The 18,146-nt window shown below is 48.0% G+C and overlaps 1 protein-coding gene across 1 annotated transcript in view; it reads left to right on the top strand.

Moving 5' to 3' along the window:
* C6H6orf136 (chromosome 6 C6orf136 homolog) overlaps positions 1-18,146 on the top strand; it is a 56,886-nt gene that overhangs the window by 1,309 nt on the left and 37,431 nt on the right. Inside the window, exon 2 of the mRNA XM_069241955.1 lies at positions 914-1,660. Within this exon, the coding sequence (XP_069098056.1) occupies positions 914-1,660 (747 nt within the window). The remainder of the gene's footprint in view (positions 1-913; positions 1,661-18,146) is intronic.

The following is an 18,146-nucleotide window of genomic DNA, read 5'->3' as shown; positions in this document are numbered from 1 at the left end:
AACCTATGCAGAAACCAATCCGAACTGTGACATATACGTCGACGTTTCGACCCCTCAACATCTTGGGACAAATCCCAGCTCCACAATGGGTCTTCTTCAGGACTAACTGATGGGAGTCTCTTAATATATCCTCTGACTCCGTCACTTTTCTACTTATCAGGAGATTGAATCTGTTTATAAATTCCAATTTATCCCCATATATCGGGTTACTGATCAATTCCATGTATTCTTCATCCGTGTATGAGTCCTCGTAAGACTGATCGTTATCAAAGCAAAGCTCATACATAGATGAAGAATACATGGAATTGATCACTAACCCTATATATGGGGATAAAGAACCAACCAACTGTTTTTTAATGTTTTTTTGTATAGGTTATGGATTGAATTGAATATCTATTATTCCTTTTTGTCATTTTTCACAAGCACTTTCTCTCACACTGTCTATCTTTCGGTGTGTTGTCTATTAGATGGGGTGTCCTTATAGGATTAACATACTAAGATGTTTTTTTATATGTATTTGTATATGAATAAATATATATTTATATGAATGAAGTGTTTTTCTATTTTTCACCTGTGTTGTTTTATGATGTATGAATGATTTTCTGGCTTTGCCCCTCCCCTGGTGTCATTGGATGGGGTGCCTCCCTCCCCTGGTGTCATTGAATGGGGTGCCCCCTCTCCCCTGGTGTCATTGGATGGGGTGCCCCCCTCCCCTGGTGTCTTGTGTTATTGGAGCAGGCCTAAAAAAAAAAAAAATGTTACTAGATCTACTCAACCATAACTGTCCTGTTGCAGTGATGTTGGGCCTTGCCCGGGTAGTGCTTGCACACCCTCGTCTTTTTGTCCAGTATGAGCTCATTGACAATCAAGGGTTTGGTGTGGGACTAACACAATCTGAAATGTCTTCTTACAGCTCGATGGTGCTGCAGTGGGACCCGAAGGCCTGCAGAGCTCCCCACCCCCTTCTCTCCTCTGCTTCTCTGCCGCCGAGCTTGGGGCTGCTCCCTCCTCCTGCACCTGCTACAGCCTGTGCTACGGCTGGGCTCCTGAAAGAGACCTGCATGTGCACTCCTTCACTAGTGTGTCCACAGAGCAGGTCAGTCTCTGCCTGCTCCTCAGCAGCCGTGGGAGGCAGCACAAGACCCTGCTGGAGGCGCCACGCTCTGCCCTGGCCCACCTCGACCATTTGTTGGCGGAGCAGGTAGAACAGGGCCTTTCACTACCAGTGCCAACTCGCAGCCGGGCAGAGCCCAAGAAGGCCAACCTTTGTTTCCCACTGGAGAGCATCGTTGGCTCCGTTACCACTGTGGAGGCCCACAGGGAAGATGACATTGCAGAGAGTCAGTGGAGTCTGAAAACGGGGGGGCTTTACAGCGCGGAAGGCAGCAGCCTCTGGGCATGGCATCTCAACGATGGAGGCCCCCCAGCATGGCACCTCAACAGTGGCGACTTGGATTCCTTCCGGACTCTCTTTGATCCCAGGTTCTGCAGAATGCCCTTTGTGGCAGGGTTTCCTTGCCAGGACTGCAGGAGTCTCCTGCCCACTCCTCTGCTGGCGTTTCAGACTGGTAAAGGCACACAGGCCAGGCCCTCACAGGGGAAGAGTGACCCAGACATGGAAGAGCACCTGGCTGTGGCATATGAGCGGCTGCGGCATGAGGTAAGGACGAAAGCTCTTGTTCTTTTCTAAGATCTTAACGCTCAGCCTTCTGTTTGGTCCCCGCAGGTCTTCGATGCTTTGTTTCTAGCAGCTACTTCGAGCAGGCTTCAGCTCAGTGGCAAGTTGACAAGTGCTTCATTACATTCCGACACCCGTCAAACCCCTGTTTTCATGGGTGGCACCATTAAGAGTTTGTCATATTTTATCACATCTGCGAATTACTTAACGTGGCAGTCAGAATATCCCAGGGATAAAAGGCCTGGAAAATGCTGGCACATGGAGTTTGGGTCAGAAAGCACGTTATTTCCCATTTGATGGGAAATGTGTAATTTGTGATATTTATTCCGATGGAGTGTTTCCCTTTTGCTCTTGCTCTGACTGGCTGGCGCCTCTGCTTCCATTACTGTGTTTTCAGCGGACTCCTTTCTTTCTTTTGTGTTGTGCACAGTTTGAGGATGCGTGTCTCCTCGAGCTGCGTGATTCTCTCCCAGGGCTGTGCTCGCCTGTTTGCTTCTCGTTGCCTCCCCACCAGCTGTGCCCTCTGTGTTGTATTCCTGTCCCTCCCGCCCCATGTTGCTTTCATGTCCGTTCCCTTCACCTGTGATGTTTCCACATTCCCTTGTTGCTTCCATTACTTGTTCACTATAAAAAAATAAAAAAAACAGTTCTGAGTTTTCTTTTCTTTTCACTAAAGAGAAATCAAATATGTCCATTTGTGTTGTGGGCGGCTGCCTCAAATGTGTTTTTTTTTTTTTGGATGTGCAGCGTGGCTAAAAACCATTGAGAACTGATATGTTATAGTGGCGAGACCTATTGGCTTTGCCAGTGCTTGTTAGACTTCATGTACATTAAATTAGTTAGAAAACATGTTAATACTTAAAAAAATAATGGCCCATATGGCTATTAAAACAAATTGCATGTATCAAATTGAGCGAGCCGCGTTATGTTGTGTAGACTCAGTGAAGGTACAGTTGCCCGTTCTAATAAGTTTTTAAATGTTTGTAGCCTTTACCCTACCGAGACCGCTGTCTAATCGTGCGAAACCCCGGCCAGAAGCTTGTGTGAGCCTTCAGCACGGATAAGATTTGTTATTAAACCCAGGGAAGCAACTGCCTCCGCTCAGAGCAGGATTGTGTTATGGGAAGAAACAGCAACCATCAGTGTTTTGCTACATTTCTGTTGTGAGCATTAATGTGTTTTCAAATTAGGTTAAATATAAAAAGGAGGAAAGAGCTGTTGTGGGATTCCCCTGTCTTCTCAGGTGGGCTCCTACCACTTAAAGCAGGGGCCCATGTGAGGAGCTAGTGCACATATGCTACAGGGGTGATCTGACCCAGCTCGGGGCCCATGCGAGGAGCTAGTGCACATCTGCTACACGCCTGAGGTGCAGGGGTGATCTGACCCAGCTCGGGGCCCATGCGAGGAGCTAGTGCACATCTGCTACAGGCCTGAGGTGCAGGGGTGATCTGACCCAGCTCGGGGCCCATTCGAGGAGCTAGTGCACATCTGCTACACGCCTGAGGTGCAGGGGTGATCTGACCCAGCTCGGGGCCCATTCGAGGAGCTAGTGCACATCTGCTACACGCCTGAGGTGCAGGGGTGATCTGACCCAGCTCGGGGCCCATGCGAGGAGCTAGTGCACATCTGCACACGCCTGAGGTGCAGGGGTGATCTGACCCAGCTCGGGGCCCATGCGAGGAGCTAGTGCACATCTGCTACAGGCCTGAGGTGCAGGGGTGATCTGACCCAGCTCGGGGCCCATGCGAGGAGCTAGTGCACATCTGCTACAGGCCTGAGGTGCAGGGGTGATGGGGCCCATGCTAGGAGCTAGTGCACATCTGCTACACGCCTGAGGTGCAGGGGTGATCTGACCCAGCCCGGGGCCCATGCGAGGAGCTAGTGCACATCTGCTACAGGCCTGAGGTGCAGGGGTGATCTGACCCAGCTCGGGGCCCATGCGAGGAGCTAGTGCACATCTGCTACATGCCTGAGGTGCAGGGGTGATGGGGCCCATGCGAGGAGCTAGTGCACATCTGCTACATGCCTGAGGTGCAGGGGTGATGGGGCCCATGCGAGGAGCTAGTGCACATCTGCTACACGCCCTGAGGTGCAGGGGTGATCTGACCCAATCCGGGGCCCATGCGAGGAGCTAGTGCACATCTGCACACGCCTGAGGTGCAGGGGTGATGGGGCCCATGCTAGGAGCTAGTGCACATCTGCTACACGCCTGAGGTGCAGGGGTGATCTGACCCAGCTCGGGGCCCATTCGAGGAGCTAGTGCACATCTGCTACACGCCTGAGGTGCAGGGGTGATCTGGCCCAATCCGGGGCCCATGCGAGGAGCTAGTGCACATCTGCTACACGCCTGAGGTGCAGGGGTGATCTGACCCAATCCGGGGCCCATGCGAGGAGCTAGTGCACATCTGCTACACGCCTGAGGTGCAGGGGTGATCTGACCCAACCCGGGGCCCATGCGAGGAGCTAGTGCACATCTGCTACACGCCCTGAGGTGCAGGGGTGATCTGGCCCAGCTCGAGGGCTGCTGGTGGCTCCTTTTCACTTTGCTAAGATGTTAAGAGGAATGCGGCAGTTCTTTATCGGAGTGAACTTGCAGCCACAGGAATCAGTTGTGGTCTTCAGTTTTGCGTTGAAGTACCATACGTAAACTCCCTGATATGTTTTTCTTTGGAACTTTCTGTTCGGATTCATAGCATGGGGCAGACCTGAAAGCCAGTGATGATGCAAGGCAACATCTGTTTCAGAGAGCTTCATCGTTTTGTCAAAAACTGTGACTTTGGCCTACTTTTGACGATTTTAGTAAATACATGACTAGAAAAGAGGGAGGAAACGAACAGCCTTGACAAATGTATCAAAGCAATAACTCGGATGGAAACCCTGAGCTCGTTATTGAGTTAGTCTATAGGACAGCCAAGTATTTCAGTGTCCTCGCAGAGCCAGAAGGTTCTCCGCTTTAGGGTGCAGGGACCTCCCCCGCTCGAAGGTGACATGCTTCATCACCGGGCTCACTTTTCGCTAATACCACGAGTGGGATCACCTACTAAATAGGGAGGTCTTGTGGGTTGGTCATCTGGTTCCCTTGTGAGATGGAATCACTACAGTCTCTCTGAATGTCCTAGGCACAGACTGGGGAATCTAACCTCCAGGTTAACCTCGCGGCTTTGTTCTGGTCACCAGTTTAAAATAACCGGAAACATTCAATCTATGAAAGAGCGACATATTTCAGTTCTCATAATGAGCTCCAACTGGGTCTAACAACTACCTGTCCCTACAGTAAGTGAGTTGCTGTGAGGTGGGTGCAAAATGAAGGAAAGTCCACAAAGTATCCTCTGGATCCTGACCGTGAGATATCCGCTATCTGGGACGACTTGTGAAGGAAGAAGAACATTGTGTGGTTAAAAGTGGGAAAGACGCCAGTGTACCCTAGATCTGCCTGACATCCGCGGAGACTCCAATGGGCTCAGAGTAACATTTGTGCTGTACTCACAGTCACTTGTCCAAACCAAAAGCCAGCGTAGACGTTAGCTCAAATTTCCAAATGAAAGGGTAAAAAGACCCTCTGAGGAAGCTGCGGGCGATTAAATGATCACATTGTCTAAAGTGAGACATGGTTTTGTGAAAGACGATGAACTTCCAAGTGCTATCTTCTTCAAATTTCCTTGGGCTACCAGACTCTCTGCTAGTGGACCTGCATGCTTCCACCGCTCACTTGAAACACTCAGACATTGTACTGCCCATTAGCAGACCTCTGCGCATGTGTTTAATGCTTTAAATGAAGGGGTAGCTTCTGGATGTGGCCGAGAGTGTTATCCAAAAATGTCAGTGAGTAGGTGTATAGCATTCTGTCACCAAATGTTAAAGCATGTTTCTCATCGGTTTAAAAAAAAAAATAGATCAATATTAAATTGCACTCTGTGCTAAATGTGATCAGGGTCGTACAGTTCAGTCACGTTCGCTCAAAGATTCTTTGAATTTTGAATGCAGACTGTCCCAGAATTACTTAGTTCTACACACTTCACAAGATTTATAAAAGCTGAACATCAGCTCCTCCTGGCCAAACTATTGTTTCAATACTTGGATTCATCTGGAATCCTTGGCCGAGTTCTTTGGATTTTTTTTTTTTTTTTTTTTAAATCAGACCAGTTGCCCTGTCTTAAGGATACAGAAGATCCATGAAGGTCCCCTTTCATCAGGGTGTTGAGTTACTCTTCGCATTGTGTAACAAAACTGTTTACACCAGTGTCTCCGGGATGTACAGCCTCTATGACATTTGTGATCCAATCCCTCACCGTTTCTATAAAAGATTATTTTTTTTCAACTGTGAGGGTGTTCTATTCCACCAAATAGAGGGGACTAAAGTGGGCAGTGCCTACCCCCCAGTCTAGCAATGTAAAGATTGATGGAGGTGTAGGTGAAAGTATTGCTCCAAGGGGCAAACAGTTTTCCCCAAAAAATACGTTTGAATGCACGTTTGACTCAAATGTCAAATTGTCCACCTTGTAAAAAGTCTGCCTGGGACACGTTAGGCAGTCGAGCACTCCTTTTACCCCTTCACTGCCAGGCCTTTTCCCCCCTCAGGTGCCAAGCCTTTTTTTTTTTTTTGTTTTTGTCTCTTTTGGGGCAGTTTGCGCTTAGGCCCTCATAACTTTGTGTCCAAATAAGCTACCCACGCCAGATTTGTGTCCTTTTTTTTCCCAACGTCCTAGGGAGTCTAGAGGTGCCCAGACTTTGTGGGTTCCCCTGAAGGAGATCAACAAATTAGCCCAAATACAGCGAAAACTTCGTTTTTTAAGCAGGAAAAAAAATGGGGAAAAAAGGGCTGCAAAAAAGGCTTGTTTTTTTTCCCCCCTGAAAATGGCATCAACAAAGTTTGCAGTGCTAAAATCACCATCTTCCCAGCTTTCAGGAACAGGCAGACTTGAATCAGAAAACCCAATTGTTCAACACAATTTTCGCATTTTACTGTGACATACCCCATTTTTTACTATTTTTTTTGTTCTTTCAGCCTTCTTCCAGTTACTGACACAAATGGGTGTGAAACCAGTGCTGGATCCCAGAAAGCTAAACATTTCTGAAAAGTAGACAAAATTATGAATTCAGCAAGGGGTAATTCTTTTAGTTCCTAAGAGGGTTTCCTACAGAAAATAATAGCTGAAATAAAAAAAAACAGCCATTTTTCTCCACGTTTTACACTGTAACTTTTTCCTGCAATGTCAGATTTATTTTAAAGCAATATACCGTTACGTCTTCCGGACACTTCTGGTTGCGGGGATATATAGGGCTTGTAGGTTCGTCAAGATCCCTAGGTACCCAGAGCCAATAAATGAGCTGCACCCTGCAAAGGGTTTTCATTCTATACCAGATATACAGCAATTCATTTGGTGAAATATAAAGAGTAAAAAATAGCTATCAAGAAAACCTTTGTATTTCCAAAATGGGCACAAGATAAGGTGTTGAGAAGCAGTGGTTTGCACATCTCTGGATTCCAGGGTGCCCATACTAGCATGTGAATAATAGGGTATTTCTCAAATAGATGTCTTTTTTTACACTGTATTACATTTGGAAGGGAGAAATGTAGAGAAACACAAGGGGCAATAACACTTCTATTCTGTGTTCTCCCAAGCCTCCCGATAAAAATGGTACCTCACTTGCGTGGGTAGGCCAAGTGCCCGCGACTGGAAACTCAACATGGACACATCACAGTTTTACATTGAACTCTGATGTGTTTTTTGCAAAGTGCCTAGCTGTAGATTACCTGCATTTTTGGTCCTGGGTTCAGCAGGCATACAGGGAAACCTACCAAACCCAGACATTTCTGAAAACTAGACACCCGAGGGAGTCCATGGAGGTGTGTCTTACGTGGATCCCCGAGTGTCGTCTTACCCAGAATCCTCATCAAACGTCAAATTTAGCTTAAAAAAATCAAATTTTTCCCACATTTCTGTGTGGGATCACTGCACTGGGACAAATTTCCTACCACCCAATGTTTCCCTCAGTCTCCCGGTAAAAACGATACCTCACGTGTAGGTGGGCCAAGTGACTGTGACAGGGAAGAGGCAAAAATATGTCGAAATTGAGGGGGAACCAAAGCGGGTTCAAAAGGGCAGTTTGAAAAAAAAAACATTTCTAGGCTGACAAGTGGGGCAGAATTTCTATTGTTATAGATGCGACCATGGTGGGTGGTAGGAATTTTGTGGATTCCTGCAGGTTCCGGAAGGTTCCATCACAAAAATGTGGGAAAAATGTGTGATTTCCAGCAAAGTTGGAGGTTTGCAGGGAATTGCGGGTAAGAAAATGGTGCAGGGTACATGTGAAGCACACCACCTTGGACTCACCCAGATGTTTAGTTTTCAGAAGTGTCTAGGTCTTGTGGATTTAAGTGCAGCCCTCTCCATTCCAAGTGGGACGATTTTTTGAGAGTTAGACAAGCTCTCGTGGCCGAAATGTTAAACAAAACCCCAAATAATCACGTCCTCTTGCTTGCCGTGGGATAAGATGTTTTAGTGTGGAGGAGAGCTGAAAGACTGTTACCCCCTTCAGTTTCAGCATAACCAGGCCCATACTGGTTGGTAGTCACCACCCAACTATTTTGTGTTTTTTCTTTTCTTTTCTTTTTTTTTTTTTTTTTTTTTTTAAAATTCCCTGGCATCTAGTAGACTTTCTATCCCGTGCATCAATGTACATTTTGTATCTGTGTCACGTCCAGTCCTTTGGAGCTGTGTTAACAGTACTGTATCTAGCACAAAGAGATGAAGGGTTGACATGATTACCTGAACCTATGGAGATCATATGTGAAAAGGTAAGGGGGGGGGGGCAAAAAGTGGGGCGAGAGAGAGAAGGGTACACGCGCTCTGATAACATTTTGGGGTAAAGGGTGCAGTAAGGGCCTGCCCTGTAGGGAAATTCCAATGGGGCAGGTTGGTGCATCAAGGCGCTAAACAGGCAAGCTGCATCGTGTAGGTCCAAGACATAAGATAAATCTGAAGGGGCATCCGGACATCTGCTGGATAAGAACGGGGCGGCATCATTTCCCAATAAGCTGTTAGCTGCTCCTGACAGTACGCTGCGTCTTTCAGGCAGTCTACCTTGCGTGGTGCATGCTTTCTCCCCCAATTCATAGCCACCCTGTGCTTTGCCAGCACCAGCAGCAATTCTACCTATTTCCTTGACGTAGGCTGTATATTTACCACAAAGCCTAAGAGTGCGAACTTGGGGGTTTGCGGGGCCCTCAGTCCTACCATTTCATCAATTCCATCCAGCACCTCTCGCCAGTAGCCCTGTGTAGTAAGTTGCATCAGTATATTCTATCTCAAAGTAAGAGATAGTGTGCACAGAGTCCAAGGATTCCCCTTAGAGGTTGATAGTGGCAAAATTAGATAATTCTAATGCTCTATTTTGTGGTAGTGTGGTCAAGCAGTAGGCTTATCAGAGGGTAGTGTTAAGCATTTGTTGTACACACACATGCACTAAATGAGGAACACACACTCCAAAACAACTCTAGGCCAATAGTTTTTATATTGAAAAATATCTTGTCTTAATTTATTTTTAGAACCACAAGTTCATGATTTGAAGTAAATACATAAAATGCAAGGTACTCCACACTGGTAAGTTAGTAACTTTGGATTAGAGCAATAACGTATACAGTTTTTGTTAAAATGGCAATAAGCTGTTTTAAAAGTGGACACAGTGCAAAAATCAACAGTTCCTGGGGGAGGTAAGTAATGGTTAGTTTGTCAGGTAATTGAAACAATTACAAGTCCCAGTTCCTGGGCATAAGCAGCCCACTGTTATGGGTTCAAGGCAACCCCAAAGTTACCATACCAGCAACTTTGGGCTGGTCAGATGCAGAGGTCAAAGAAGTGCCCAAAACTCATAGGCGCCTATGACGAACAGGAGTGCTCCGGTTCCAGTCTGCCTACAGGTAAGTAAGTACCTGTGTCTTCGGAGGGCAGACCAGGGGGGTTTTGTAGAGCACTGGGGGGGACACAAGTAGGCACACAAAACAAACCCTCAGCAGCACCGGGATGGCCGGGTGCAGTGTGCAAAGCAGGCGTTTGGTTTTGTATAGGATTCAATGGAGGGACCCAGGGGTCACTCTAGCAGTGCAGGCAGGCACAGGGGGGCTTCTCGGGCCAGCCACCAACTCGGTTAGGCAGAGGGTCGTCTGGGGGGCGCTTTTGCCCTGGAGTTTGGTTCCTTCTGGTCCTGGTGGCTGCGGGGGCAGTGCTTGGCCCAGGCGTCGGGTTCCTTGTTACAGGCAGTCGCAGTAGAGAGGAGCCACTGGATTCTCTCTGCATGCGTTGCTGAAGGGGTCCAGGGGGGTCGTCTCAAGCTACCCACGAGGTCGCAGTCACCTGGGAGTCCTCCCTGTGGTTTTGGTTCTCTGGAGCTCAAGCCGGGGGCGTCGGGTGCAGAGGGTGAAGTCTCACGCTTCCGGCGGGAAGAGTGAAGTCTTTAGAAGTTTCAAGAAAGTTGCAAAGTTGTTGCTTGTTGTTGAGCAGAGCCGCTGCTCACAGGAGTTACTTGGTCCTTTGGTTCAGGGCAGTCCTCTGAGGTTTCATAGGTCGCTGGTCCCTGTCGGGTGCGTTGCTGTTGCAGTTTTCTTCGAGTCAGCAGACAGGCTGGTAGGGCTGGGGCCAAAGCAGTTGTCGTCTCTGCAGGGCTTTCAGGTTAGCAGTCCTTCTTATTTCAGGTTGCAGGAATCTGATTTCCTGGGTCGCCCCAAAATATTAGATTTAGGGGTGTGTTTAGGTCAGGAAGGCAGTAGCCAATGGCTACTGTCCTGGAGGGTGGGTACACCCTCTTTGTGCCTCCTCCCTGAGAGGAGGGGGGCACATCCCTAATCCTATTGGGGGAATCCTCAAATCTCAAGATGGAGGATTTCTAAAGGCAGAGGTCTCCTCAGCTCAGGACACCTTGGGGCAGAGGTCTTAAAAACTGGGGGATGGGCCCCCCTTTGGGGGCCTCAAGTGATCCCGGGGTGGGGGGGTGCCAAACTCTGGGCAAAATAAATATTATACAGATAACATGCCTTTGTTTTAAGCAGAAGCATGTTATTGCAGTTTAAAAAATTTAACAGTACTTAACTGCAATGTTTAAATAGGTTTAGACCTATTTTAATATTGCCATCTTTCTAAAATAATTGTGAATTTTTTTGAGGGGGGCCCAATGATTATTATTTTTCAAGTGGGGGGGGGGGCGCGCCATTAAAAAAGTTTGAAGACCACTGCCTTAGGGGCTGTCCTGACTGGTGGGTGACTCATTGTTTTTCTCATTATCTCCTCCAGCCTTGCCGCCAAAAGTGGGGTCAGTGGCCGAAGGGGTGGGCATCTCCACTAGCTGGGATGCCCTGGGGTGCTGTTACAAAAGGCATGAGCCTTTGAGGCTCACCACCAGGTGTTACAGTTCCTGCAGGGGGAGGTGAGAAGCACCTCCACCCAGTGCAGGCTTTGATTCTGTCCTCAGAGAGCACAAAGGCTCTCACCCCGGGGGGCAGAAACTTCTCAGTGGCAGGCTGGCACTGACCACTCAGTCCTGCACTGGAGGATTGGGTAAATTACAGGGAGCATCTTCTAAGATGCCCTCTGTGTGCATTTTGTAATAAATCCAACACTGCATCAGTGTGGGTTTATTATTTTGAGAAGTTTGATACCAATCACCCCAGTATTCAGTGTAGCCATTATGGAGCTGTGGGGTTCGTTTTGACAAACTCCCAGACCATATACTTAATATGGCTACACTGTACTTACAATGTCTAAGAACAGATTTAGACACTGTAGGTGCATCTTGCTCATGCAGCTATGCCCATAGCTGTGGTATAGTGCACCCTGCCTTAGGGCTGTAAGGCCTGCTAGAAGGATGACTTACCTATGCCACTGGCAGTATTTTGTGGGCATGGCATCCTGAGGGGGATATTCTCACAAAGAGGACAAGGACTAATGTCTGGTATCAAAACCAGACTAGTTCAAACAACAATACTTAGAAAAAACGTCCCTCACCCACAACTTGTGGCATGCTTCATCATAGGGCCCTGCTAACACACTACAAGATATAAATCCCCGTTGGAGTGGAGCAGTAAGATTGGGGGAAACATATAAGCACAATAGACTAGACCAACAATCATGGCACAGGGACCAAAGATGGACAACCGAAATAGAGATAAAACTGACTCAGGCTGACCACTTATCCTATTTTATTCTAGTGCAGCCTGGACAGGATTACAAATGTTAATGGTGGTGTTTTTCAGGAGTTAGTTACCTGTACACCCCAATCTCTGAAGAGGGTAAACTTTTTTCGGCCTATTCACAAAGCCAACTTGGGTCATGCGGCCTTCGTCAGGACCTTCGTCCTGTCCCCGTATTTATAAGAAAGTCCCTACCTGTCCTTTGATCAGGAAGATAATTGGTTTGTGCCGCTAGATACTGTCGTTTGTCAGCACACTCAGTTATCTGTGGGGAGAAATAGGATTGATACCCACAATTCAGTGAGGTGTGGCATCTGATGATTATCCCCAGGCCTTCACCTTTTATGTGTAGGGAAAAGTTATTAAACTTGTGCATAAAAATCCCCTGATTATTATTTCAATACCTTGTGGACGAAATAACACTAATCTTAATCCCCCCGTGTTGATTTAATTATCATCAAACAGTATACACACATATAATATACCAGGTCCATAGACAAGAAAAAGAAGGCTAGTGTCTGTGCACTTACAGAGTTTCATTAATACTTGTTTTCATCAGAGCCGGGTGGGAGCCCCACCCTGTAGTCAGACACTGTATAAGAACAAATCAGAATAAATATAATGTTTGGGAGTAGCTGTATTAACACATAGTATGTTTATTCTTCAGGTTTTTTCAAAAAAGTAGTTCTAGATTGTAAATAGTATTAATTTGGAATGTAATTCCCTCTCACCCCTTTATAGTGTGATCCTGAGGGGGATGCCATGCCGACTTTGCTTTTTTCTCCCCACCAACACACACTATCTGTAATGACAGTGTGCATGTGTTAGGTGAGGGCTCCCTTAGGGTGGCACAACACATGCTGCAGCCCTTAGGGACCTTCTGTGGTCACAGGGCCCTTGGTACCACTGGTACCTTTTACAAGGGACTTATCTGTGTGCCAGGGGTGTGCCAATTGTGGAAACAATGGTACATTTTTAGTGAAAGAACACTGGTGCTAGGGCCTGGTTAGCAGGGTCCCAGCACACTTCTTAATCAAGTCAGCGTCAGTATCAGGCAAAAAGTGGGGTGTAACTGCAACAGGGAGCCATTTTCCTACGCCCTGTAACTCGCTTCAGCTCCAAGTGGAGGGCAGAAAGTTGGCATCTGGTGACAGGAATCTGATGCATCTGGCATCTGCTCTGAGACTCGTGCAAAAGAGTTGCTGCAGTGTATGCGTTTTTTTAACTAGAAATGTATTATTAAACAAAATCTATAGTTAGGGAAAAGATAGCGCCTATGTGTAGGAAAGTACCATCTTGCCTGGCATGTTACCCCCATTTTTCACTGTATATATGTTGTTTTAGTTGTATGTGTCACTGGGACCCTGCCAGCCAGGGCCTCCGTGCTCAAAAGTGTGCCTGAATGTGTTACCTGTGTAGTGACTAACTGTCTCACTGAGGCTCTGCTATCCAGTACCTCAGTGGTTATGCTCTCTCATTTCTTTCAAATTGTCACTAACAGGCTAGTGACCAATTTTACCAATTTACATTGGCCTACTGGAACAACCTTATAATTCCCTAGTATATGGTACTGAGGTACCCAGGGTATTGGGGTTCCAGGAGATCCCTATGGGCTGCAGCATTTCTTTTGCCACCCATAGGGAGCTCTGACAATTCTTACACAGGCCTGCCACTGCAGCCCGAGTGAAATAACGTCCACGTTATTTCACAGCCATTTTACACTGCACTTAAGTAACTTATAAGTCACCTATATGTCTAACCTTTAGCTGGTAAAGGTTAGGTGCAAAGTTACTAAGTGTGAGAGCACCCTGGCACTAGCCTAGGTGCCCCCACATTGTTCAGGGCCAATTCCCCGGACTTTGTGAGTGCGGGGACACCATTACACGCGTGCACTACATATAGGTCACTACCTATATGTAGCTTCACAATGGTAACTCCGAATATGGCCATGTAACATGTCTATGATCATGGAATTGCCCCCTCTATGCCATCCTGGCATAGTTGGCACAATCCCATGATCCCAGTGGTCTGTAGCACAGACCATGGTACTGCCAAACTGCATTTTCAGGGGTTTAACTGCAGCTGCTGCTGCTGCCAACCCCTCAGACAGGTTTCTGCCCTCCTGGGGTCCAGCCAGGCTTGTCCCAGGATGGCAGAACAAAGGACTTCCTCTGAGAGAGGGTGTTACACCCTCTCCCTTTGGAAAATGGTGTGAAGGCAGGGGAGGAGTAGCCTCCCCCAGCCTCTGGAAATGCTTTCTTGGGCACAGATGTGCCTATTTCTGCATAAGCCAGTCTACACCGGTTCAGGGACCCCTTAGCCCTGCTCTGGCGCGAAACTGGACAAAGGAAAGGGGAGTGACCACTCCCCTGACCTGCACCTCCCCTGGGAGGTGTCCAGAGCTCCTCCAGTGTGCTCCAGACCTCTGCCATCTTTGAAACAGAGGTGCTGCTGGCACACTGGACTGCTCTGAGTGGCCAGTGCCACCAGGTGACGTCAGAGACTCCTTCTGATAGGCTCCTTCAGGTGTTGCTAGCCTATCCTCTCTCCTAAGTAGCCAAACCCTCTTTTCTGGCTATTTAGAGTCTATGCTTTGGAGATTTCCTTAGATAACGAATGCAAGAGCTCATCAGAGTTCCTATGCATCTCTCTCTTCACCTTCTGCCAAGGAATCGACTGCTGACCGCGCTGGAAGCCTGCAAAACTGCAACAAAGTAGCTAAGACGACTACTGCAACTCTGTAACGCTGATCCTGCCGCCTTCTCGACTGTTTTCCTGGTGGTGCATGCTGTGGGGTAGTCTGCCTCCTCTCTGCACTAGAAGCTCCGAAGAAATCTCCCGTGGGTCGACGGAATCTTCCCCCTGCAACCGCAGGCACCAAAGAACTGCATCACCTGTCCCCTGGGTCTCCTCTCAGCACGACAAGCGAGGTCCCTTGAATCCAGCAACTGTGTCCAAGTGACTCCCACAGTCCAGTGACTCTTCAGTCCAAGTTTGGTGGAGGTAAGTCCTTGCCTCCCCACGCCAGACTGCATTGCTGGGAACCGCGACTTTTGCAGCTACTCCGGCCTCTGTGCACTTCTGGTGGAAATCCTTTGTGCACAGCCAATTCTGGGTCCACGGCACTCTAACCTGCATTGCACGACTTTCTAAGTTGGTCTCCGGCGACGTGGGACTCCTTTGTGCAACTTCGGGTGAGCACCGTTTCACTCTTCTTCGTAGTGCCTGTTCCGGCACTTCTGCGGGTGCTGCCTGCTTCTGAGAGGGCTCCTTGTCTTGCTCGGCGCCCCCTCTGTCCCCAGACGCAATTGGCGACATCCTGGTCCCTCCTGGGCCACAGCAGCATCCAAAAACGCTAACCGCACGACTTGCAGCTAACAAGGCTTGTTGGCGATCTTTCGGCGGGAAAACACTTCTGCACGACTCTCCACGGCGTGGGGGATCCATCCTCCAAAGGGGAAGTCTCTAGCCCTTGTCGTTCCTGCAGAATCCTCAGCTTCTACTGTCCAGTAGCAGCTTCTTTGCACCCACAGCTGGCATTTCCTGGGCATCTGCCCATCTCTGACTTGCTTGTGACTTTTGGACTTGGTCCCCTTGTTCCACAGGTACCCTCGACTAGAAATCCATCGTTGTTGAATTGCTGGTTTGTGTCTTTCCTGCAGAATTCCCCTATCACAACTTATTTGTCCTTTGGGGAACTTTAGTGCACTTTGCACTCACTTTTCAGGGTCTTGGGGTGGGCTATTTTTCTAACCCTTACTATTTTCTAATAGTCCCAGCGACCTCTACAAGGTCACATAGGTTTGGGGCCATTCGTGGTTCGCATTCCACTTTTGGAGTATATGGTTTGTGTTGCCCCTATCCCTATGTGTCCCCATTGCATCCTATTGTAACTATACATTGTTTGCACTGTTTTTCAAGACTATACTGCATATTTATGGTATTGTGTACATATATCTTGTGTATATTTGCTATCCTCATACTGAGGGTACTCACTGAGATACTTTTTGGCATATTGTCATAAAAATAAAGTACCTTTATTTTTAGTATCTCTGTGTATTGTGTTTTCTTATGATACTGTGCATATGACACTAGTGGTACTGTAGGAGCTTCACTCGTCTCCTAGTTCAGCCTAAGCTGTTCTGCTAAGCTACCATTATCTATCAGCCTATGCTGCTAGACACCCTATACACTAATAAGGGATAACTGGGCCTGGTGCAAGGTGCAAGTACCCCTTGGTACTCACTACAAGCCAGTCCAGCCTCCTACACTATGCACGCAGCAGTATCGCCAGACTTCATCTTTCAAAGCCTCACCCCGTTCCAACTCACACTGTGTTACAGCCTTCGGATCTTTAGAGGGGGCAGTGGCCTGTATGCTGGCGTACAAACCGGTGACTAGCCTACGGGGCGATGAGGCATTATATAGTAAATTCAAGCACGTGAAAAGTCTGTGGAGCGGAGGGAAATCCTGGGTAACGCGCGCTCACCTCTGCTTTCATTTGAAGTTACATCAGGCAATGTAGTGCTGTATTGTAGGGTTCGCAAACCGCAGCCTCCGAGGAAATGAACAGGCCCTCTGGATACATCGATCTCAGGGTTCTCTGTTTCATATTACAGAGATGCATGCGGACCCCCCCCCCCCCCCCCCCCCCCCCCCCTCCGCCATCTGCATTCCTGGAAGATCTAATATTGGCATTGAAGGTGCATATATCTCTGAGGTCCCAGTCCGGCGGAGCCATGACCCGCCAGAGCAGTGCATGTCACCGTGTCAATGCCCGCCTTAATCCGCTTAGGGGGTGGTGTACTGCGCCTGATAGCTTACGCAGCCATATAGTATCATGTTCGGGACCAGGTGAGGTAAGTATCTAATGGGATGGATCCAGAAGTGCACGAAGTGTGCCTGGGCGGAATAATATAATTCAAGATCAGAGGCTTCCATCCCCGAAGGATTGAGTAAGCATTTCCCATGAAATTCTGGGCTGCTTGCCCACCCAGACTAGCGATATCAGTAGCGTTCAGGGTCACTTTAGAAAGCTGCTTGTGAGAGAAAGAGGGATATTGTTAAATAAGTATAAAAATGTGGGTAAAATGACCATCTTGGCTTTTGCTATGCATTCAGCAAGAGCAGAAGAGATTGCCAGGCCAAGACCTTATCCTTCAGCCATGTAATTGCCCTACCTTAATTCTCAGCCCGGAGCTCGTCCGCATCTCTACTAAGCCAGATTCCTGAGTGACGCACCAGCTCGGATGCCCAGCGTAGGGGGTATTCAGAGAGGTGTGGGATTGTGGTATCTGACAGTGGGAACACTACCCATTTGGCCCAGTTGATGGTGATGCCTGAAAGGTGGCCGAAGCGCACAACTTCTTCTATAATGGGGCCTAGATGTTACTGCAGATCCCACACATACCGGGCGACATTGTCAGTGTACATCGATACAGAATTGGACGCTGCCGAAAGGCAAGTCCACGGTTGTTGTGATGCTGCTTCAGGTGTGCTGCCAATGGCTCCATTCCCACGCAAACAGCAGTGGCGAGAGGAGGGCACCCCTTCCTGGTTCCTCTAGCGACCCGGATGTGACTAGTGACGCTACCGTCGGTTCTCATCTGACTGCTGGGTTTGTATATAATAAGCTGATTCATTGGATAAATCTGGGGCTCCGCCCCAGCCTAGCTAGTAGGCTGAACAAATAAGGCCAAGCAAGGAATCAGAGACTCTTGTGGCATCTAAAAAAATCACTGCAGCTTGATCCTCCGGATCCACCATCTAGGCCACTGCAACAAATGTACGAAGATTGTATTGTTTTGAGTGCCCCGGTACAAATCCTGATTGATGCGGGAGCACTGTGGTTGATATCAGAGGTTGCAGTCTGGATGCTATTAACTTCACTAGAACCTTATTGTCTGCATTTATAAGCGACACTGGCCTGTATGAGTCGCATAGATCTGGGTCCTTGCTGGGCTTCAATATAGTGACTATCAGGGCTTCACAGAGCGAAGTGATAAGCGTCCCTTCTCCAAGGACTCCACGTACATTTCTAGCAAATGTGGCGCCAGGATGTCTGCGTACTTTTTATAAAAAGCCTCTGTTAAACTATCTATGCCAGGTTCTTTGTCGCCTGGTAGGTCGCGTATGACCTGGGTGACATCTGTAACCGTGAATGGGGAGTCAAGGTGTTGTCTATAGTAGTTCTCCAGCCACAGTAGGCTGATTGTATAGAAATACTCCGTGTATTTCACCAGGTCGGGCTCCTCTGGCGTGGAATATAAAGAAGTTTAGAAGTCT

The sequence above is a fragment of the Pleurodeles waltl genome, chromosome 6, assembly GCF_031143425.1.
Source record: "Pleurodeles waltl isolate 20211129_DDA chromosome 6, aPleWal1.hap1.20221129, whole genome shotgun sequence".
NCBI lineage: Eukaryota > Metazoa > Chordata > Amphibia > Caudata > Salamandridae > Pleurodeles > Pleurodeles waltl.
Note: the sequence above shows the minus strand (reverse complement) of the source record. Positions and strands in the feature narration are given on the sequence as shown.